Genomic DNA, 23,677 nt, shown 5'->3' with positions numbered 1-23,677 from the left:
CTTAATGAACCTGGCAGTCCTGGGCCCAGGGATCAGCTACTGAGGGTGTTGTGGCACAGCTCTGGAATCCCCTTTAACTTAGATCAAAATTTACTGGACTGAAATTGTATTTTTTGTGGGTTTTTTATTCCTTGGTTTGTCCCCGTACCCCTTCCAGACATCCTACAGTTACTGCTGATCTATGCAATATCCTAGCTGGCTTGTGAGACTAGTTACAAAAACTGTACAACTTTATAAAATTTGTGGTTTTTTACATTAGTTACACAAAAACCTTTACTTCATAAACCTTTTACTTCATATCGTAATGAAAAAATTTGCATATCAGAGGCAGAACAGTGACTATGCTGGTGAATACTAAAAGTGTCATAATACAATACGGTGTACAAATAAAATTAAAAAAAAAAGACAATATAAATGATTATCAAAAGGCAAGTTAAACAAATAAAACCAAGCTATAACAGACTAACAGAAGATCATCTTCGAGGCCACACAAAACTATCCTCAAAGTCATGTCAGGCACCTTCAGAGTCCTGGTGTAGTGTGAGAGGAGAGATGGCAGCTCTGCTTGGGAGCAGGACGACTTCAAACAGGTCAAATGTACAGAATAAAAACACAAAAAAAAAGGAAATAAAACACTCATGCATTAAACATGATAAATAGACTTCATATAGGTTAGCCCTGGATGGCTTTACAAGAAGATGGCTTAGAGTTCTCTTCAAAAATTGGCTTTTTTAAAGTCAGTTAAATCTTTATCCTGATCTGCCCATCGGAGTCTGGATCTGTGGGTCACCGTCACCCTGCCCAGACACGGTCTGGTTATAGCAAATTAACAGAAGTGCTCATTAGTGCACATAGATTAACTGGTCTGGTAATGAAGAAAAAAAAAAAAAGTAAAAAAAAAAAAGAAAAAAAAAAAAAGAAAAAAACCAACGAAAAATCCAATTGTAAAAAAAAAAAAAAAGATACATTTCAAGCTTACTTTATTAAGCAGCATTATGTCAAAGGACAGCTTTGGAAAGTTAAACATGAATATGGCCATGGGGGTTCCTGTGGGGCGAGGCTGCGGGGCTCACACCCAGCCACTGGTCAGTTTGTAGAACATCTCCTCGTCCAGGCTCTCGTTCTGGTCCTTGGCCCGCGTGGACAGGAAGATGTAGCCCCCGATGAACTCGTGCACCACCTTGCAATCCACCTCGGTGCAGATGAACGACACCCGCACCTCGTCCGCGAACTCCACCGTCACCTGCGGGCACACACAGCCCAGCTCAGCCCAGCCCTGCCTCCCCCTCTCCCTCATTTCGGGGTGTTCAGAGGGTTTTCTAATGCCTGAGCTAAATTTTGTGGTGCCAGTGTAGGAGTGAGCACGGAGGGAGCCAAGGGTTGGAGCTCCTGAATGTTCCCCTGGAGAGGAGAAGGCTCCAGGGAGAGCTCAGAGCCCCTGGCAGGGCCTGAAGGGGCTCCAGGAGAGCTGCAGAGGGACTGGGGACAAGGGATGGAGGGACAGGAGCCAGGGAATGGCTCCCAGTGCCAGAGGGCAGGGATGGGTGGGAGATTGGGAAGGATTTCTTCTCTGGTTGCCCAGAGCATCTGTGGCTATCCCTGGAAGTGTCCCAGGCCAGGTTTAACAGGGCTTGGAGCAGCCTGGGACAGAGGAAGGTGTCCCTGCCATGGCAGGGGTGGGATGAGTTGATCTTCAAGGTCCCTCCCAACCTAAACCGTTCGGGGATTCTGTGAATGGTAATTTGGCCTTGAGGATCCTTATGAGTTTCTTTCCCCTTTAAATATCCTATGACTCTTATTCAAATATTTAGATACTGAAATACCTTTTGTGCCTTTTTTATTCTTTTCTGTTTATTTATCCATTCATTTATTTATTTGAATTACCATTACCCCTTGTATTCCCTCATGACTCAGAAACAATCCCCCAGTGTGTTTCCATCTCTCCACAGTGAGCACGTGGCCATACTTTCCCTGCTTCCAGAAAAAAAGGGATTGGGCACAGACCTGTTGAAATCTGGGCTTTCTTTCCACTCTTCTCTGGTTTTCTAAATTGAATTTTGGCCACTGAAATACCTTATGGGGGCTGGGGGAGCTCATTTTGGAGTGACTGAACAAACCATTCATTTATTGATGCTCATTCTCTTTTTGTTCCCCCCATCACTGACAGCTCTGCAGGAGGGATGGGGATTCCCAGCAGAGTATCCAAGCTGGATAATTGGGATATCTGGGCTTGCAACTGAGTCAAAACAATGACTCTGAGGCAGAGGGGGACGCTGAATAATTTTTCCGGCAACTCTTAATGAGCTGCAAACTGCAGGAGAACAGCCCTCACGTATCCCTGGCAGTTTTAATTGTGTGTTCTGCCAAAAAGGAGCCCAAAAATTTGTGCATCCAAATGTAACAGCAGGAGGAAAGCCCATCTCAGAGCCTGGGGAAGTAACTACTCTGATTTGTTTGGTATTTACATGAAAGTCTGAGTTGCACAGCAAATGAAAGGAATTTTAGTGTGGATAAGGCTCTGTGTATTTGTGTTATGGGTTAGGATGGAGCCTGAGCATCAGTGCTGAGGTTTCACTTCATTTAATTGTGTGGGGGTCAGAGAGTGGAGAAAATAATTCCTTTCTACAGGAGAGAAAGATTTGGGTTTTTTCTTAAAGGTCACACACAACTCCACCAGTGCCTAAAGGGACTCCAGGAGAGCTGGAGAGGGACTTGGGACAAGGGATGGAGGGACAGGACACAGGGAATGGCTCCCAGTGCCAGAGGGCAGGGATGGGTGGGAGACTGGGAACCGGGGATTCCTGGCTGTGAGGGTGGTGAGCATGCCCAGAGCAGCTGTGGCTGCCCCTGGATCCCTGGAAGTGTCCAAGGCCAGGCTGGATGGAGCTTGGAGCACCCTGGGACAGCGAGAGGCTCATGGCAGGGGGCAGGAACAAGATGAGCTTTAAGGTCCCTCCCATCACAACCCATGTGGGATTCCAGGACTCCAGGAGTGGTTCCTGTCTCTCTGACAGGAGCAGGGGAGAGCAAAGGGTGTCAGACACATCTCACCATTTTGATCTCCCAGTTGACATTCCACTGTTTCATGTTGCTGAAGCGCCAGGTCTTGACGGCGTCGCCCGTGCTGGCGTCCATGCGGATCAGCCGGTTGTAGGCGATGCCGATCAGCTCATCCTTCTTCCCACCCTGGAACCTGGCACAGGGATTGAGAAAAACAGGTCACACACACAAACCCAGCAGCTGAGCTTACTTGTAAAACCGTTTTTACAAATCACAGCAGCTCATGTTTTTAATTTCAGCTGCAGTGCGACTTCCTCGGCCAAGGACGTGCACAGGGATGTCCCTGCCCATGGCAGGGGGCTGGAATGAGATGAACTTTGAGGTCCCTTCCAACCCAAGCAAATCCAACTTAATCCAACCCAATCCAAGGCAGCCCAACCCAACCCAATTCAACACAACCCAATCTAACCCAACCCAATCCAATGCAACACAATCCAAGCCAACCAAACCCAAGCCAATGCATCCCAACCCAACGCAACCAAACCCAACCCAATCTAATCCAAGGCAACACAACCCAACCCAATCCAGGGCAACACAACCCAACACAACCAAACCCAACCCAGCCCAACCCAAGGCAATCCAACCCAACCCAACCCAATCCAACCCAGCCCAACCCAACCCAGCCCAACCCAACCCAATCCAAAGCAACACAACCCAATCCAACCAACCCAACCCAATCCAACCAAACCCAACACATCCCATCCCAGCCCAACCCAATGCATCCCAACTCAACCCAACCCAGCCAAACCCAACCCAACCCAACCCAATGCATCCAAACCCAACCCAACCCAGCCAAACCCAACCCAACCCAATTCAACCCAACCCAATGCATCCAAACCCAACCCAACCCAACTCAACCCAACCCAATGCATCCAAACCCAACCCAACCCAGCCAAACCCAACCGATTCCACAATGATTCCAGGGTATTTATCCCACTCCCTGTACCCATGAAGGACACTCCTCCAGCCCAGCCCTGCAGCTGCACCCACCTGGCATTGAAGTGCGTGATGCCGAACTCGGGCAGCGACTGCCAGGCTTGGATGAAGCGCATCTTGGCCTCAATGAGGCTCATCTGGGCCACGTTCTGGTGAGCCTCCAGGATGCGCGCCGTGATCTGCGGGCGGCGAGACACAGCGGGGTCAGGGGACAGGGGACCTCAGTGCCACCTCCGCTGCCACGCGCGCGGAGCCGAGCGCGGATAATCGATAATTCCTCCCCTGAGGTTTTGTTTCGGCTCCGACTGCTCAGAGCCCATGTGGAGATTCCCATCTCCACATACAGGAAAGCAAATATGGATCAGAGCTGTCTGACCAGAGATGTTCACATTCCCACTCATGCTCTCGGGAACTTTAAGGATTTGAGGAAACAACAAGGCGAATTTGTGGTGCAGGGTTTCCAGTTTCACCCCATAAGTCACTGGGGACTGTTATTAAACCTACCAGGGCCCAAGTGTCACGGGGAGGGTGCAGGTTTTGTTAGTGCTGTCACCGCTGCTCTCTAAACCAAAGGGGTTCTAGATTAAATTTATTTTAAGTTTATCTTAATTTTATTGTTGCTGTCACTTACCAAGTCTCTTACATAGCCTGGCTGAAGATGGCAAGGCGAAATGAAAAAATAAAAAAAAAAAAAGAAAAGGAGGCAGAAAGAAAAAAAAGCAATCAGAAATATGGCAACAAAGCAAAGAAAAAGTGTAAATTAACTGCAAACCAAAGTTCAAGCAAAAAAAAAAAAACCAAAACAAACCACATGCACAATTCCTTAGGTGGAAAAGCAGCCAAAGGGAATGTGAGCAGGGACAAGCGAGCAGAGAGTCACCGCTCACGCCGGCCCTGCTGGAGCACTGGAGTGATCCCAGCTGGGCCCTGGCATTGTGGAGAGATGGTTTTGGTCCTCAGATGGTTTGGGATGGGTTTCAGGAAAAGGTTCCTCCCCCAGAGGGTGCTGGCAGTGCCCAGGCTGCCCAGGGAATGGGCACAGCCCCGAGGCTGCCAGAGCTCCAGGAGGGTTTGGCCAGCGCTGCCAGGGATGCCCAGGGTGGGATTGTTGGGGCTCTGGACTCTGATCCCTGTGGGTCCCTTCCCCCTCAGGACATTCTGTGATTCCTGCTGGGGGTGAAGGGGAGGGGGAAGCTGCCAGTTCAGAGGTGGGCTCATGGCCTCACTGTCCTCTCCAGATCTCTGCACAAACTCAAGGCCACTCTGGCTGGGGAAGCTCGAGATGAAGCTCAGGAGCTCACTCTGAGCTCAGCAGATCTTTCTGTTTGGGATATGTGGAGAAATGACTGGGATGCTGCTTGGGATTACAAGCAGATGAAGGGAACATCAGCTGGGCTTCTCAGAGATGTGTCTGCCCCAGCTGGCTCTGACACCAAACTCTGGCAGGGCACCTGGAAACTCTGAAAATCCCTATTTTGGGTCGGTTTTTGTTTATTTTCATTTAGGATTTGGTGCTTCCAATCCCAGCTAACCCTACGCTGCTGCACGTGGAGACAAACATCACCCCAGTGGGTTTGGGGCTGGTGAGGGCCCAGAGCCTCCATAAATCCACAGCCAATTCCCATTTCAGCACCTCCTGTGGGCTGCACAGCCTCCTCCTCCTCCTCCCCCTCCTTCCCTGTGCCTCAGAAGGACCCTTGTGGTCAAATTCCTGACATTCCTGCAGCCTCCATCCCTCATTCCTCTCAGCAAACATCCTCTGCTGCTCCAGGCTTTGCCTCTAGCCACCAAGGAAAATCCTAAATCCTCTGCTTAGCTGATGCCTGTGAGGGCCCTGGTGTCCACACCATGGCCACATCCTGACTGGGACCATCCCCATCGTGCTCATCCCCAAAATTCCATAGATTTTATTTTTATAACCAGGATACCTGCACAGTAAGCAAGTTTTCCAAGCTAATATTTTTCCAGGTGCCTCTGTTTTCCCAGAAATCTAGAAAGTATTTTATATATATAAATATATATATCTATATATATATATATGTTAAAGTAGTATATTTATGCAGCCTCTCCCTCCATCCAAGGGGATATAAAGGCTTATTCAGGAGAATAATAAGGGCTATATAAAATATAACTCCACTGCCAGGAAATCATCGTGCTGTGCCAATAAAAAGTTATATTTTTCCGGCTTCTCTTACTTGCAGCCTTCTTCTGGGCTTGGAGAAATCATATCCAGCCCCAGCCAGCAGCCTGAAGGATTTAAGTCACCAAAAGGCCACGGAGCAATGCTTTCCTTATTTTTGCTGCTGTTCTGACCTATAATTCTCTTTGAGAGAATCCTGCATTTATTCCCAGAGCGGAACAGTTCAGCCCTGTCAGGCAGGGATGGGATGGAGCATGGATGGAGTTCAAGCACGAGTCACAGCAACTCAAAACCGAAGCAATGTTCCAAGGACTGGCATTTGGAAGCAGTGGAAAAGCAAAGAGAGAAATATGCAAACCGTGTTACAGCCAAGTGTGGATAAAGCACTGCAGGCAACTGCAACTCCGCTGATCCCGGGGATTTCTCCGTGGATTCTGTGCAGGGGAAGGGGTTTTAACCCCAGCACCGGGCAGAGATGGGGCAGCTGGAGCCAAACCAGTATCAGCAGGGACCAAACCATTCCCAGAATGTGTTTAAAATAAGCATCAACCAATTTCAGATGCATTTCCAACTGAAGGTTCCCCGCCGTGCCCGTGCACTTCACACAGCACGTGGCACAACCCCGGTGCTGGGTGCCATCCCCAGGTGCTGGATCCAAACCAAACCCTTCAGTCCCACCTCCTTTTAGTAACCACGTGCATCCCAGTGAGTGAGGACATCCAAAACATCCAAACCACGCCGTGTTAAACACCAGCCACCGCCGGCACGCGCGTCCAGCCCAGGCACGGCCACCAGCAGCACCCACCTGCTTGTTCTTGTACTTCTTCAGGTAGCGAGGAGACACCAGGCACTCGGGGTTGATGTCAGTGTTGATCTGCTCTGGGATGAGCTGCGGGTCTGGGTTCAAATGCTGCATTTTCAGGAAGGACAGGATGTTCTGCACTTCCATGCCGTAGGAGCTGTCGGCCATGGTCTTGCCCTTGGAGGCCAGGCGGCAGGCGGCCATCCAGCTGGCGTACTGTGTCTCCTGCCCCCCAAAACAGGGACACGTGTCTGTCACAGCCAGGGGGGCACCACCACACCCCTCAAAAAACACCCCATGGAGCCCTCATTCCCCTCCCAGCCTCAGGAGACTGCAGCATGCACAAAGACAGGCAGGAACCCAACCAACGTGTGGCCAAAAACCACACGACAAAGCTAAAGTTGATTTTCTGCTCCAGGAGGGTTTGGCCAGCGCTGCCAGGGATGCCCAGGGTGGGATTGTTGGAGGTCTGGACTCTGATCCTTGTGGTCCTTTCCCCCTCAGGACATTCTGTGATTCCTGCTGGGGCCTGAAGGGGAGGGGGAAGCTGCCAGTTCAGAGGTGGGTTCATGGCCTCACTGTCCTCTCCAGGTCTCTGCACAAACTCAAGGCCACTCTGGCTGGGGAAGCTCGAGGGGAAGCTCAGGAGCTCACTCTGAGCTCAGCAGATCTTTCTGTTTGGGATATGTGGAGAAATGACTGGGATGCTGCTTGGGATTACAAGCAGATGAAGAGAACATCAGCTGTGCTTCTCAGAATGTGTCTGCCCCAGCTGGCTCTGACACCAAACTCTGGCAGGGCACCTGAGAGCTCTGAAAATCCCTGTTTTGGGTCAGTTTTTGTTTAGGGTTAGGGTTATGGTTAGGCCCTTGGAGGCCAGGCGGCAGGCGGCCATCCAGCTGGCATACTGCATCTCCTGCCCCCCAAAACAGGGACACGTGTCTGTCACAGCCATGGGGGCACCACCACACCCCTCAAAAAACACCCCATGGAGCTCTCATTCCCCTCCCAGCCTCAGGAGACTGCAGCATGCACAAAGACAGGCAGGAACCCAACCAACGTGTGGCCAAAAACCACACGACACAGTCAAAGCTGATTTTCTGCTCTGAACTTCTAGGAAAAGCAGATAACCCCTGACAAGGGGAGAAAAAGGATGCATCTGACTCCATCTTATCAGAAGGCTAATTAATTACTTGATTATACTATATTATTCCATATTATATTACATTACATCTAGACTGAATCTGCACAAATCACCCAACTCAACTCAACTGCCCAGAATCTCGTGAGTGTCTGCTGACCCACAGCCTGCACATGCCCTTGGCCCTGATAGGCCAAGGAAACAAAACACCATCACTCTGGGTAAACAATCTCCACACTGCATTCTGCTTTGGCACAGCACAGGCACAGCAAATGAGATAAGAATTGTTTTAATCATTCTTTTCTCTGCTTCTCTCAGGTTCAGAGAATGTGAATCCCACATGAACTCACAGGTGAGGTGGAGCACATTTGGAATGCTGAGATCAGGCAGGTGGGAGCATTTTCTATTTGTTTTTTAAAGAACAGCCCCTGAGCAGGGGTGGGATGGTGGGAGAAGGCTGAAGAGGGGGCCAGTCCAAGAGATGAACTTACGTTGTCACAGCGCAGCCAAATCTCGTTCATCCCCTCTGCCACTGGAATCAGGAGTTTGATGTTGAATTTCTGACCAGAGATGTTCACATCAGGGGTAACTTCACATCCTGCAATGAGGGGTTTAGCAGGGGTGTGAGGAATGATGATTTAAAAAGTGGCAAAGAAAGTGAAAATAGGAAAAGAAAGAGCAAAGCTGCCTGACCAGTGGCATCTCAGTGCTGCCAAAGGTTTGTCCCACACCTCTGACGGGATGAACACTCCACACAGCACAGAAAAAACCTGTCAGATGTCCCTTTTTACAAGTGTCAGGAAAATGGGGCGAAAAGCAAGACCTGATCTGAAAGCAATGAAGCAAAAGCAAACCCACAGAACTCCTGGATCCTGCCTGGAATCAGAAATGAATCCAGTGGCTGGCAAGCACCCCAAAATCTTCAGTAAAGGACAGGAAAAGGTGACTGGACAGGTGTTGGCTCTCACCCTGAATCCCCTCTATGTTATTGATGAGTGATGGGATGCCATGAAGTGTTTCAGGCCAGGCTGGGGGGGCTTGGACCATCCCAGTTTAGTGCAAGGTGTCCCTGCCTGTGGGAGCCAGGTGGAACTGGATGGGCTTTAAAGCCCCTTCCAAGCCAAACCACTGAGGGATTCCACAATCTGGCTGTGAGCATCCTGCTCCTGGTGCCTGGAGAGGATTCCAAGGGGCTGTGTAAACACAGGGGCGATGAACCGACCCCGCCACGGGCACCGCGCCAAGGCCGCCTCGCAGATTTCTGAAACTGCCGTCACAGCACATCTGTCAAAAGCTCCCAGAAAGGTCCTGGGGGCCAGGCCTTGCTGCCACAGCAGCCTGAGGTCACCTGGCATCCCCCCTGCTCCTGCATCCATGGGGAGAACACACGAGCTCACTGCAGCTCCATGGCTGCTGGAGCAGGAATGTTTCACTTGACACAAGGACAGGCAGCCACCACAGGAATTTCAGCTCTGGAGTGAGCTGCTCCCAGCCAGCAGCAGGGAGAGGAGGAGAAATAAAGGCAGCAGAGGAAGAAAATGGTCTGTTCTTCCCAGTTTCTGCTGTGGGAGTCAGTGCAGTCCTTTGGAGAGCTGACAAAAAGGAGAAGGGCAGGTGGAAGGCTGGAACAAGGTTTGGAAGGTCCCCTCCAACCCAAACCATTCCATGGTTCTCCAAGCTCCCTTCTCAAGGTGTTGGGGGGCTGGTGGTGCTTCCCTGTGGGATCACACATAATCACACTCAGAACTCCACGTCTGTGCCACGATATCAAACCCAGCCTAGTCATTCCTTTACACACCTTTACCCAACCCCAGGATGGAATTCTGAGGCGATAAAGCAGTGGGAAAACAAGATGCAGGAGGAGCAGCCTCTTCCTGGAATAAAAAGCAGCTTCTCTCAGCCCAGCCTTGTGCTTCTCTTACCTCTCAGGTTCATCTGGTGAGCAGGAGTCCCGTTGGATTCCTCTTTGCTTTTGTAGCAGGAGATGGAGGTATCTTTGAAGGTGCACCAGTAGGGCTTGTAGCCTTTCAACGTCAGCTTCTTGGGCCTGCAGGACACGTGGGGGGACATCTCACTTGGCCTGAGCTCCTAAAACAAGCTGGAAACCTCAGTGTTTGCTCAGAATTTCAGCCCTGGCAAGCTGCTGTCAGCAGCCTGGGTTATTCCCACTCCTGCCTGGGGGCTCAGCCTTTCCTGCTGGCTCAAGGAGTTCAGCTCCAATTCCAAGCTTGGACTCTTCAATCCCAGGGAGATAATGTGGGGCAAGGTGGGGGGAGCTGGAGGGCTGTGCTACAAAAACAGAGGAGTCCATGAAGCACTGCAAACTCTGCCTCTCCAGACACCACATGAAACTGGAAGCACTCTGCTCAGGCTCTGGGGGAAGCAGCACTTCCAAGGACGTGTCAGTCACGCACACGCCTGAGCGCACTCCTTGTTTTCTTTTTAAACACTCCACAGCACAAAAGGTTCCCTTCTTTTCTCCACAAAGCATGGATTTTGCTTGACTCTGCAGGAGAACTGGTGGCCCTGCAATGTGAAGTACCCTGAACTCATCTCAGCACAAGCTCAGAGCCTTTACTGAGCCCCAGGTATCAGAATATTTTAACCTTCCCTGATTTCTAAACTTTATTTTAAGGCTGGATCTGCAGCCTCTTACGCATTTCTTGTGTTTTCATCTCAGAAAATGCTGCTGAGAGTATTTTAGATGGGATATTAAGAAGAAATCTTTCTCTGTAAGGGTGGGCAGGCCCTGGCACAGGGTGCCCAGAGCAGCTGTGGCTGCCCCTGATCCCTGGCAGTGTTTAAAGCCAGGCTGGACAGGGCTTGGAGCAGTCTGGGACAGTGGAAAGTGTCCCTGCCATGGCAGAGGGTTGGAACAGGACGGTCTTTAAAGTCCATCCCAACCCCAAACACTCTGGGATTCTGTGATTTTAGCTGGCAAGGGCAGTGACCTGGCTGGCAGGTGAGAGAGAACCATTCCAAATCTCCACAGCCACACCAGGCACATGCTGGGACACATTTAAAAATAAATATGTGGAGTTAAATGTATGGAACACAAGGGACCTGCACTGCTTCCCCAGTTCTCCTCCCCAGCTGAAGTGTGACACATCCAGAGCTGGGACAGCTCCAAACATTGCACCACTCACACTGCATTTCTGGCACTAAAACACCACCTGAGCCCCATTTTTAGGAGCAAACAGAATTCTGTGTTCAATCTGACAGCCTCAAACCCCAACCCCAGGGTTCAGGGCTTGCACTGAGTGAGGAACCAGCAGCTTCTGGCTGCTCCATCCCCTGGTGCTCCAATTTGCAGGCAATTAGCTCCCGGAGTGGTGCCTAATTTGATTGGCAAATCAGCAGATCAAGGGGCAGAACAAGTTTTTTGTTTGTTTGTTTGTTCAAGGGAGAGAAGAAACACCCAGTGAGGGGCTGGGCACAGCCTTGAATCTTCATCCCAATTAAAGGCAGACCACAAGCCCAGACAGAGGCAGAGACCTCATTAATTCACCTCTGGAGAGGGAGAAGGGGTTTTCAGAGCAGAGAGTGCCAGGTTCTGGCTCCAGAACCAAACAATTCATAAAATAAAGGTTTGTTCCAGAGCTGCTTCACTGTCTGCAGCTTTTCCCCCCCACCAGCACTATCCTGCAGCTCTGCTGTGAAATCCCATCAGTGTTTCCAGCTTCCAGAACTTTCACTGCAGCAGGCAATAAATTGCAAAAGATGGTGGTGGCTGCCAAAAATGTTCCTCCAAGGGCAGACGCTGCTGCTCCTGATTTCCATGAACCACCAACCAAGTCAAAGCAAGCTAAAAAAAAAAACCCCTAAATCCTGAGCAAGCTGGGAGAGGGGCAGAGTCAGCTTAACCTGCTCCTTTTGGCATGGAGAGACTGGAATCCTGGCTGGATGGAATTCCTCCAGCCTCCTGCAGACCAGGAGGAGTCTTTGAGGGAGGTTTTTAGGTTTCACTCCTCATTTTAGGATGGTTTGTTCTCTCCTGGGCATTAAATGTTTTAAAGAAACATCCAAGCACACACTGCTGGCTATAGGATGCACCAGAGCAGGAAAACACCTTGAATTTTATATTTAAGAACCAGTTAAGTTAAGTATTGAATATTTTGAATATCATAAGGCAAGGAGATAAAAACAAAAGGAAATTAAGAGGCAGGACCATTAATTATTCACAGGCATTACCAGTTCCACAAGCAGCTCTTCCCATCAGCACTTACTTGAAGACTTTAATGTAGTCAGCGAGCTCAGGGATGGAAGTGATGTCACCCTGGAAATCAAAGATTATCCCAATCACTGGGAGCAGTGGGATCACAGGGAAGGGATGTGGTGCAGGGGAGGGAACCAGGAGCACCATCAGGGCTTAGGGGCTGGGGAACTGCTCTGAGAAAGCCCAAACCACTTCCCAGCAGTGAAAAATGCAAGGCCCAGCTCTGCTGTTTTGAAAGCAGAGGACAAGGATTGATTTTCCTTTGAGGAATTCCTGCTGCTGCTGGAGCCAATTCCCAGCCTGGAGTCACCATTGCACAGCGAATTTTCTCCTCCCTTCACTTATTCCTGATGCTCCAAACAAAAAGAGAAGAGGCACCTCTGCAGAGAACTAACTGGGATTTCTAAGCCTTGAAATATTTTTTTTTCTCCCCCAAAATGTGGAAAATATTGAGTTTAAAACTCCCTTTTTTGCATCAGGGTGGCAATTGCAATTCCCAGGGAAAGGGAAAGAAAGGGAGGATTGCTCCAGGAGCTTCCAGTAGCAGGACAGTTTACTTTCAGTCTGCAATGAGAAACTGTTTACAGATACCACAGGGGAAAAAAATGCAGAATCTAAACAAACAATCCAGTAATTGCCCATTATCCGTATTCAATTACTCGAATGCATCTGGAAATGGCTCCTGCTCCAAAGCCCTACGGAAAGGGATGGGATTTTTTGGATGAATCATTGTCCTCTTCACTCCTGTCTGGCAGGGACTGTTCCTCACTGATGTGTTTCAAATCTGGTTTTGCAAAAGGAATTAGAAAATATGTCTTGGTGATAAAAATTTGTTGTTATTTCTGGTTCATACTGCAAAGCTCTGCTGTTGTTAATGCCAATAAAGCATCTAAGGATGGACGTAGCTTCAAAAAGACCCGTCATAAACACTTAAAAAATTATATGAAGTGTAAAAGTGGAAAATTTCAGATTTTAGGGTTGGAAAGAGATGGTTTAAATGTGCAAAATGCCTGGAAAAACTGTGCTGGGCCAAAGCTGACAAGACTGAGCCCTTTCAATGCACTTTAATTTTCAGGCTTTATATTTTTAAAGGTGGAAAACCAGTGCTAAAACGACATATCAAGAAAAAAACCCCCAAATGCTCTGAAATACAGACCTAGGCTAAAATCCAGTCTAATAAAAATAGGGTTTCATAAGCCTAAATTAGTTCTGAAAATCCAGCAGCTGCTTTAGGTGCTGTAAAACGTGAATTAGAAACAGTGGAAGAGGAACCTCAACGTGGAAAACTCAGTTATTTGGGAAAGTCAGTGGTGAGGATAAAAAAACCAACTTAATTTCCATTTAGTTTTCCATTATTTCATCAGGAGGGAGGCTTGGTGCACAGGGGGGGATCAGTAAAATCCTGGTTCCTCCAAGACTTTTGCAGATGCTGCCCAGGGTTCCCTCATTCCAGAACTATCCCTTGGTATCTAAAATCCCCGTGTTTTAAAGAAAATATTACTGGGGTGTGGGCAACTTTCTCATCAGAATTAAAAGAAAAATAGGAAATAAATGAGGTTGGATGCCTGGAAAATCGCCCTTACCAGGATTGTTGACGTCTTGCCACCTTCCAAGGTGATCTCCAGGTCCGAGAGCGCGGCGTCCACCTCGTCCACGTCCTTGTCACTGTGGTTCAGGTGGTTTTCCGAGGACATGATGGATAGCTTGTTGATGTGGTACTGCAAGGCAAGGCCAGGGTCACCCCTGGGTGCTCCTGTGACCCCAGGATCCCACGGGACCATGGTGACATAGCCACCATGCTTGGGAAGCAGAGTGGGACACCAGGAGCAGAGGCCAGCAAATGCTGGGGGGGTTTGCTGGGTCAGGAGGGACCATCCTGGACGGTTCCCGTCCAAGGAGACTCCAGACACATCCTGAGGGAGATCTCTGGACCCCACAGGGCAGAGCTGCTCCCTCCACCAGGCTGAGGTTGGAAGGGACCTCTGGAGGTCACCTGGTGCCACTCCCTGCTCCAGCAGGGCCACCTGGAGCTGCTGTCCAGGACCAAACCCACCTGGCTTTGGAGGAACTCCAGGGATGGACAATCCACACCCTCTCTGGGCAAACTGTGCCAGTGCTCAGTCACTCTCCTGGTATGAAGATGCTTCCCGATGTGCAGAGGAACCCTCCCATGTTCCAGGCTGTGTCCATGGCCTCTGCTCCTGCCACTGGGCACCTCTGTCCACCCCCCTTCCTGCCTCCCACCAGCTGCTTATGGATATTTGTAAGATTCCCCATCCCTGGCAGTGTCCAAGGCCAAGTTGGACGGGGCTGGAACAACCTGGGATAGTGGAAGTGTCCCTGCCCAAGGCAGGAGGTGGAACAAGACGACCTTTAAAGCCCATTCCAACCCAAACCGCTGTAGGATTCTTTGTCTTTGCATCTGTTTTCACCCCAGAAAACCAAAACATCCCTAAAACCTCACAGGAAGAACCGTGCCCAACCCATGCTGGAGCACTTGGATGTAAATATTATATTTCTGCTTTTCTCTCTTTTTTTCCTGGGAGGGGCCCTTGGAGCAGGCAGCCCTGCTCCTGAGGGGGACATTTCTGCTTCCTACAGCTCCAAGGTGTGCCAGACCACACGGAACAAAGGCCTGCCATCCCTCTCATGAACTCAAGAGCAGGTGGAGCATTTATGCCAAATCACACAGAGCATTTCATAAACCAGATAAATAAATAGTTCTGGGAAAGCCACAGATTATCCCCAACTGGTTTGGGGGCAGAGAGCCAGAAAGGCACAGTTCAGTGACCTCGTGTTCGTATGGGATGGGTTAAGAAGGACAAAACTAGAAGTTAAGATAGATATAAACATGTTCGGTAAAAGCAGGTCAAGTTCTTTTTCATGAGGGATAATCAGTGGCAAGTATTTCAATTATCTCATAAACTCAAGTGAGGATCTGGAGATGGGAAATAACCCAACTCCTACCAGCATGAGAAGGCCAAGCTCCCATCAGAGACAAGGGGAGGCTTAAAATATGAATTTAAACGGAAGAAGGGATGGTTTAGATGGGATGCTGGATAGGAATTCTTGGCTGTGAGGGTGGTGAGACCCTGGCACAGGTTGCTCAGAGAAGCTGTGGCTGTCCCATCATTGGAAGTGTCCAAGACCAGATTGGAGCACCCTGGGATAGTGGAAGGGAGCTGGAACTGGATGAGCTTTGTGGTCCCTTCCAACCCAAACCACTTTGGGATTCCATAATTTCACTTATCAGATTAATGAGCAGAGAAGTCTGAGAACAAAACCAAGCCTAACCCAATCCAGGGGCGTCTGGGGCCGTGTCTCACCTGCAGTGCTGCAAACATCATCATCTCCTCCTCCGTGCACTCGATCTCCTCCAGCAGGATGGCCCACTTGGACTGCTCGTACAGCTGGTTGATCCTGATCGCGTCGTACTGCGGCACAGAAACGCGGAATGCTCGGAAAACCAGGAGCCCAGCCCGACACAAACCACCCCATCCACTGGAAGCTGTCCCTCCCCATGGCAGGGGGGTGGAATGAGATGATCTTTAGGGCCAATTACAACCCAAACTATTCTGGAATTCTATGATCTCTCATCTCATGTCAACACAGTGATCTGAGACTGAAAATCCTCTGCCACTGGCAAGAAGAACTTTAAGAACTCTTTAGAAGGCTTTAAGAACTCTTGAAGCACCTCTAGCAACACCCAAATCCCCTGGTATAATGGAGCACAAATCCTGGGTTTGATGCCTGCACAACCAATTTTCAGACTTCCACGGTCTCTGGGAGATTTACCAACACAACAGCACGTTAGAGAGCAGGCACCCTTCGCTCCAAAGGATGGAAATTGCAAAATGGGAGCGGAACAAGGAGCTCTGTACCTTTGGATTCAGGTCAAAAAAGCTGTAGTACTTGAACCGGAGTAGCAAAGCCTCGTTTTCCTTCACCTCCTGCTCCATGAGGGATCGGGACGAGTCCAGCCACCTGTGGATTGCCAACACGGGATAACGCACACGGGATAACGCACACGGGATAACGCTCCGGCTGAGTCACCACGACGCTCTCGAGAACACCATTAGAAAATCATCCAAAAAACCAAAAACCCCCCAAATCCTCATCTCCTGCACTCACCCTTGGTTGATTTTGGCCTTATCGAGCAGCGTCTGGGGCTTGTACATTTTGGCTAAGGACTCCGGGGAGGTGACGGGCTGGCTCACGGCCAGGATTCCCGGGTTGCCCTCGGACAGGGCGCTGTCGCCGAACCAGGCGGACGTGGGGGACAGGGGGCTGCCGTCGTGGGCGTCGTAGGTCGGCGTCATCGTTTTGCTATAGAGTCCTGGGCTTGAATAGATATTTCCTACCAGCGAGGGGAATAAAAGCCGGGAATTAGCCTCGGGCCAAGCCCTGCCTGCTCCCGGCCACGCCGGCTCCGCGCAAACCCGGAGCCGGCGCATGGAAAACTTTCCCTTCTCATCTTTTCTCAACGGGAAAACGCCGCGCTGCTTGCTCTCCCTGTCCCTCTCCTCTCTCTTGGCTCTTCTCCAAGAGCAAAACTGATGGAAAACTTCCAGCCCAAAGGATGGGAAAAGACTCAGGTCTCCCACACCGGGAAGCTCCTGCCCCCTGTGTTTCTGTGGCATCTGGGACGTGAGTGGCCCCCGACTTACCGGTATTACCTGTTGCTTAAAGATTTTGGAAGTCAAAAGTTTTAGAGGAGCAGGAAAATAAACTAAGGGTGCAGCCAAAGAGACCAGAGGCAGAGGGCAAAAGTCCTATTGAGGTGGAGCTCACCTTTGACGGGGCCGATGTAAAGAATATCGGTGCCTATAGAGAGGGAAAGAAAGGAGGGAAGTGAGAAGGAGAGAGAAAGTCACCCGGAGAGCAGGAGAAGGACAGAAGCCAAAAATGGGCATTTTTGGAAGAGGGCAGAACAGCACAGGTGAGGTTGCACCACCCTAATGGAGCGTTTGCAGCAGCGCTGGTGGCAGCAAAGCAACTGATGTCCCCAGGACAGCTGGGCATGGAAATGTGGCATTCCCGGATGGAAAAGCTCGCTGAGGTGGCCACACAAGTTCAAGATTAATGTGCTGAGTGGTGCAATGTGGTGCCAGACTGATCCCAAAGCAAACGTTACTCCCAGGCCTTTTGAAGCTTCCCAGCTCGTACCGACTCAAAGCAAGACATAAAAACACCCAAACATTTTAAAATTATTAATTTGAAGAGAAAAAAAACCCAAATCCAGTTTGGTATCTCATAGCTTAAAATAGCTGAGAGCTTAACAGAGAGGTTGTGGCTGCCCCATCCCTGGAAGTGTTCCAGGAGAGTTTGGATGGGGCTTGGACAACCTGGAAGGTGTCCCTGCCCTCGCAGGGGGTGCAATGAGAAGTGCTTCAAGTCCCTTTTTAAGTCCCTTCCATCCCAAACCATCCAATCAAACAGCCCCTCTTCACCTCACAGGGACACTGAATTTTTATATAAAATCCAGATTTTCAAAATACGGGAGGATCAACCACCATCTCCTAATGCCAGGAATTCCCCTGTGTGCACACATCAGGCCAGGAGCTCACACAGCATCACCTGCTGGGCCCAAATCTGCCCACCAGAACCAGCAGGTCCAACACCACACTGGATTTTTGGGAAAGGGCTGTGTCCTTCCTAAATCATGAGCCTGCAATTCAGTGCACCCAAGCTCTCCCTCCCAGAGCTCTGCTGAGGTTGTTGAAGATGGTGACAGAGTTGAAATGTCACAAACAAAACCTTTTGTGCCACCTCCTGCTGCTGCCCTGAGCCACCACCTTGGCTCCAGCTCCTTGCTCCAAACCATTCCCACACCCTCATGGCCAAGGAATGACAGAAAACTGAGCTGAACTGGAAAAGTCCAAGACCAAACCAATGGAAAAACCTTTCTGAACCCTCAATTTTCACAACAGGCATCTCAAGGACCAGGAAGAACAGTGGGAATCAGCAGCACCAATGTCACTGACAGCCAAAATCATGGCTAGGAAACTCCACAAATAATTACAAACCTGATTCTAAACTGCCTGCCAGCGTGGAAAATGTAAGTGAAAAGCACCAAACAAGAATGCTTTTAATGCTCCTGCTCGTTTTGCTGCATCCCAGTCTGGATGAATCATTTGGGGACCTGTAAGCACCATGGGGACCTGTCACCAAGACAGAGCCAGCAAACCAGGCAGGAACAAAAAAGCAGCAGGGATGTCAAGGGACGGAAAAATCCACCTTCATTGCAAGGAAAAGGCCAGGGATGATTTCCAGGTTTTTAGACAAGGTACTTGCACTTTGGGAGCTGGGACTCCAGGATCCTGAGGATACCTTCCAACTTGAGCTATCCTGTGATTCTGTGATTACAAAAGCAGCAGGGAGGTGCTCTCCCCATGGATTGTTACAGCACTGGAGCAGAGAACTCCAACAAAAACCAGCCATAAACCCCCATAAACCACTTCCCAAAAGAGCTCTTCCCTCCTCTCCATCCACCCTCACTGCCTCAGCCTTCACATGGCTCAAGCACACAAGGCTCAGCATCAACTGGAACGACAAGAGAAAATCCCACTTTTTGCCCCAAATTTTGGGGAAGTTTTTTCCATGAATATCCCCCACACTCCTGACTGAGTGTCTGCTCCATCAGAGCAAAGCTTCCCCTGCACTTTTCTCCTCATCTCTTTCTCCAAACACCTAAAACATCTCAGAAGAAGCTTCCCTTAAAAAATGTGCCCCAGGCAGGCAGTGTCATGGAAAGTTCCAACAGAAATAGCTACAAATTTGGCTAATTTATATAAACAAGTGACTACAGGTCTTCTAATGGAAAGTGTTGGGCAACACATCCTGTGGGTGTATTGACAACTCTGCTCACTGGGATTTAAATGGTTTCACTGCCAGGTTTGGGGTACTCAGTGACAGAACACTGCCAAGCCATTGAAATCAGCACCTCCTGAATTATTAATTATTTTTCCAGAAGCTTTCAGCACACAAACTGATGTTGGAACAACACTAGCAATGATTTATTCAGATGAAACCCACGGCTTTTATCGAATGGCACCTGAACAGGCAGGAATTCAACCTGCTGTGAGTGATTTCATTCACAAGGAGAGCAAAACCAGCCAAGTGACTCACTGGAAGAGCCATAAATAATTAAAATAAAGCCCAGCTTCTGCATACATTTCCCCCAAAGAAGGCCAAGTCTTTCCTATTAATCTAACAGAGATGCTCTCTGTGAACACTGCCTGTTGGAAAGGCTTAGAATGGACTTTCAAGATGAAAATGCCAAATGGAAATGAAAATTGACTGGAGCCTTGCCCAAATTCTCTGAGCCAGGAGTGGAAGAGGACAAGGCCAGAAGTATTTTTAATTTTAAGAGAGGAGAAAGAGTGGGATCAGAGCAGAAGGAGGATTACTTTTCCTTGTTCCAAACCCGTGGTGCACATCAGCCCACACAGCCAAAACCTTCCTTTCTGCAAGCCCTGTGCCACCACTGGCATTAACCACACTCCATGACCTTCCCTGCAGCTGATTCAACATCAATTAACACAACTTTACAATTCCAAGGTAGTTTTTTTTAATTAAAGCTGCCCTGCTGCCCTTGGATTGCTGGATTTAAACCCGAGAGCTTTGGCAGCCAGACACGTCTCTCCTGCTCACCACCGTGGCTTTCTCCACAAATCCATTTGGGATAAGGTGCTCCCACTTGGCCAAAATCATGGTTTAAACTCCTGCCATTTGCCTTCAGACACTAGAATTCCAGCAGCCATGGAAAAAAGCTGAAAAACCCCTCTGCTTGCAAACACCTGCATCAATTTGCTGCCTGTGGCAACTCCATCAGGGATGTCACTCCAGCAGAAATTCCCTTCCCAATCCTGCTCTGGATCTGGAATCCACACTGGCCAACCAGCCCCCAGCAATAAAAGGATTTTTTTAGCATCACAATCCACAGCTACACAGTTCATGTAAAGCAACACTAAATCAATTAATAAAACCCTGCCCTTGCTGGGCTGTGAATACGGAGCACAACGGTGGCACAGCCTAAACCACGCCAGGAATGTAGACATTAGCAACGATTTTCCATTTAACTCCTTTCTTAACAGGCTAAGAAAAGCTCTCAGCAACACCATCCGAGTGCTCAAGTGGCCACACTTGGGCTCTGGGCTGCTCTGTGAAGCCTGGGGGTTGCTCTGCTCCCAGAAATGCGTGCCAGCTCCAGCCCCAGACATGCATCCGTGCCAGCGAGTGCTGCAGCCTGCCAGGACCTGTGCCATGGACCTGGGGTCTGCTTCTTGCACAGACCCTCAGAAATTCCATCAGCCCCACGTTGCTGTGCCAGTTTTTAACCCTGATCCCATTTTTTTTTTGCCAGCTCACCCGACCCTGGCGTGATCAGAGGCCCCTCCAGCTCGAAGGTGTCGTCTTCACATTGATCGTCCAATTTCTTCTTTTTTTTCTTTGATGGATCTCTGGGTTTCCTCAAAAGGGAGAGCTCTTCTGGATGCCTGATGTCTGGAGGGGAAAATGGACAACTTTTATAATGGCAGGATGGGAAAAAAGGAGGGAAAAGGGGAAAAAGGTAGGAAAAGGGAGAAAAAAGGGAGAAAAAAAGGGAAAAATGCAGAAGAGAAGAGAAGAGAAGAGAAGAGAAGAGAAGAGAAGAGAAGAGAAGAGAAGAGAAGAGAAGAGAAGAGAAGAGAAGAGAAGAGAAGAGAAGAGAAGAGAAGAGAAGAGAAGAGAAAAAAAGAGAAAAAAAGAGAAGAGAAAAAAAGAGAAGAGAAGAAAAGAGAAGAGAAGAAAAGAGAAGAGAAGAAAAGAGAAGAGAAGAAAAGAGAAAAAAAGAGAAGAGAAAAAAAGAGAAAAAAAGAGAAGAGAAAAAAAGAGAAAAAAAGAGAAGAGAAGAGAAGAGAAAAAAAGAGGAAAAAAGAGAAAAAAAGAGAAAAAAAAAAAAAAAAGAAAAAAAAAAAAAAAAAAGAGAAAAAGGGGAAAAAGAAGAATATCTTTCCATTAGGAACAACATCCAGCAATGCCCAGTATCTCCCCAGGATGAATTTCCTGCTCTGTAATGGTTAAAGTCAAGTTGAGATAATTTTCCCTGCAAGCCTGTTGGAAAAAAGTATTGTCCTTGGCTGGAAAGGTAACATAACATTTGGATAAAATGTGGAATTTCCCAGGTGTAGTCACTCATATGTAAATGTGAGCACTGTGACTGAGCCTAGTAACACCTTCATACATTAAATATAAATAATAAAAAATAATAACCCCCCACATTAACAAAATAAAATTAGAAATAACATATAGTATTATAATAGTACACAATAATATAGAAATAATATAAAGAAATGGAAATAAAAATTATAGAAATAGAAAAAAGAAACAGAAATAGAAATCAGCACACGAATTCCTACTTAGCCATGTAGGTAACAGGCCAGACCCTCTCACTTCCACAGGAGCAATCCAAGAGTTAAGCCATTTATTTACACATCAGACTGGAAAGTCTAAAGCCTGTAATTTACCCACTTTTTAAAGAGATTTTGGCCAAAGTGATTCCTTTTCACAGCAAACCTCTCCCATTTTCCTGCCTGGGATCTCTGGAAGTGCCCAAGGCCAGGTTGGATGGGGTTTGGAGCAATGTGGGATGGTGAGAGAGAGGTGTCCTTGCCATGGCAGGGGTGGAATGGGATGGGATTTAAGGTCCTTTCCAATCCAAACCATCCTGTGGTTCTCTGATGGGGATTCTGGACATGCCTGAGCCTGGAAGGAGCTCTGCAGTCTCCTGTGCAGCTGTCTGTCCATGCTGAAGCTCCTGTGCTGTTTCCTGCTCTGTTTTTCGCATCTATCACCCCAAAATGCTCAGCTGCAGAGCCTTCCCTTTGGAATGGATTATAATTAACACAGGATTATAATTAACACTGGAATTTGGTCCCCAGCACGTGACACAGCCCCACAATGCCCACCCTCACCAGCATCATCCCTTCCTGCAAACAGGCTGGGAAATGCCACACTGGGAACTTTCCCCATCTAGGTGATTTTCAGGTAGGATCTCACTAAACCTGGCATTCCTGAATCCAGAGGCTGCACACTTCTGGATTTAACTGTTTTTTCTACTCTAGGTGTCCCATTCCATTATCTTGCTTTGATTTTTTATTTTTATTTATATTCTTATAGTTACTTACACATTATATCTATATATAAAAATATATATTTATTTCTATTTATTTATTTATTTATTTAGAAATCACCATTTATTTTCAGCTTTATTTATATATTTATATTTATTTGTTTCAATCATATCATTGAATCCCAGAATAGTCTGGGTTGGATGGAACCTTAAAATCCACCTTGTTCTACCCCCTGCCATGGGCAGGGACAACTTCCAATATCCCAGTTTGCTCCAAGTCTTGTCCAATCTGCCTTTGAACACTTCCAGGCTAAAAATATATAGATTTAGATATCTATATGGATTTTAGATCTCTAAAAAAATATATAGATTTTTATATATTTATATTTTATAGACAAACTTTTTGAACTTATAATTTAGTTTTATTTCTGCATTTAGAGATATTTATTCCTATATTATTTATTTATATTTACAGAAATATTATTTAAATAAATCGTTAAAATATAATATCGATATAGATATAAATATTATATATAATATATAGTATATATACTATATATACTATATATTATATATAGTATATGTAGTATATATAGTGTATATTTAATAGTATATATAGTATATATAATATACTATATATATAATATATAGTATACTATATATAATATATAGTATACTATATATACTATATATTATATATAGTATATAATATATACTATATATACACTGTATATAGTATGTATAGTATATATAATAGTATATATAATAGTATATATAATATATAATATATAACAATATATATTATATATTATATATTATATATTATATATTATATATTATATATTATATATTATATATTATATATTATAATATCACTTTTTATATATATAGTTATAGTTATAGTATTCATTTTTATATATACAACTTTTATTTTCAGCTTTAATTTAACCCTGATTTATTACCACACAAATCATCTCACTAAACCCCACCACCCACCCCTCTAATTTCCCCGCCCAACTTTTTGACCATTTCTAGCAACAAATACCCAGAGGCTGAGTGCAGGCAGCTCCATGCATTGCCATTTATCCCAGCCAGCTTACCTCATGGAGCAGGAATCTGCTGGGACAACCAGGGTCACATGCAGGGGACAAGAGGCAGCAGCACAGCCTAAATGGAGGAGTTCCCCTGGTATTTTGGAGCAAGGTTGAGGCTCTGAGGTTTATTTATGGTGCATTAGCAACTCTCTCAGCTGGAAGCACTCAGGGAGG

General features: G+C 47.5%; 1 protein-coding gene across 4 annotated transcripts in view; it reads right to left on the bottom strand.

Annotated features, from left to right (window-relative positions):
• Positions 1-272: 272 nt before the first annotated feature.
• Positions 273-23,677, bottom strand: part of FERMT2 (FERM domain containing kindlin 2) — a 53,259-nt gene continuing 29,854 nt past the window's right edge. The window contains exons 3-16 of one of the 4 annotated variants that reach the window (XM_058026324.1): positions 20,666-20,800; positions 17,087-17,119; positions 16,427-16,652; positions 16,177-16,279; positions 15,622-15,729; positions 13,879-14,013; positions 12,306-12,355; positions 10,002-10,126; positions 8,571-8,677; positions 6,942-7,163; positions 4,628-4,648; positions 4,051-4,175; positions 3,052-3,193; positions 273-1,243 (exon numbers count right to left, since the gene is read on the bottom strand). In XM_058026324.1, the coding sequence (XP_057882307.1) occupies positions 1,070-1,243; positions 3,052-3,193; positions 4,051-4,175; positions 4,628-4,648; positions 6,942-7,163; positions 8,571-8,677; positions 10,002-10,126; positions 12,306-12,355; positions 13,879-14,013; positions 15,622-15,729; positions 16,177-16,279; positions 16,427-16,652; positions 17,087-17,119; positions 20,666-20,800 (1,706 nt within the window). In that variant the 3' untranslated portion in view covers positions 273-1,069. The remainder of the gene's footprint in view (positions 1,244-3,051; positions 3,194-4,050; positions 4,176-4,627; positions 4,649-6,941; positions 7,164-8,570; positions 8,678-10,001; positions 10,127-12,305; positions 12,356-13,878; positions 14,014-15,621; positions 15,730-16,176; positions 16,280-16,426; positions 16,653-17,086; positions 17,120-20,665; positions 20,801-23,677) is intronic. The other 3 variants (XM_058026325.1, XM_058026326.1, XM_058026327.1) reach the window with 3 other exon arrangements.

The sequence above is a fragment of the Melospiza georgiana genome, chromosome 6, assembly GCF_028018845.1.
Source record: "Melospiza georgiana isolate bMelGeo1 chromosome 6, bMelGeo1.pri, whole genome shotgun sequence".
NCBI classification, from domain to species: domain Eukaryota; kingdom Metazoa; phylum Chordata; class Aves; order Passeriformes; family Passerellidae; genus Melospiza; species Melospiza georgiana.
This window is presented reverse-complemented; position numbering and strand designations above follow the sequence as displayed.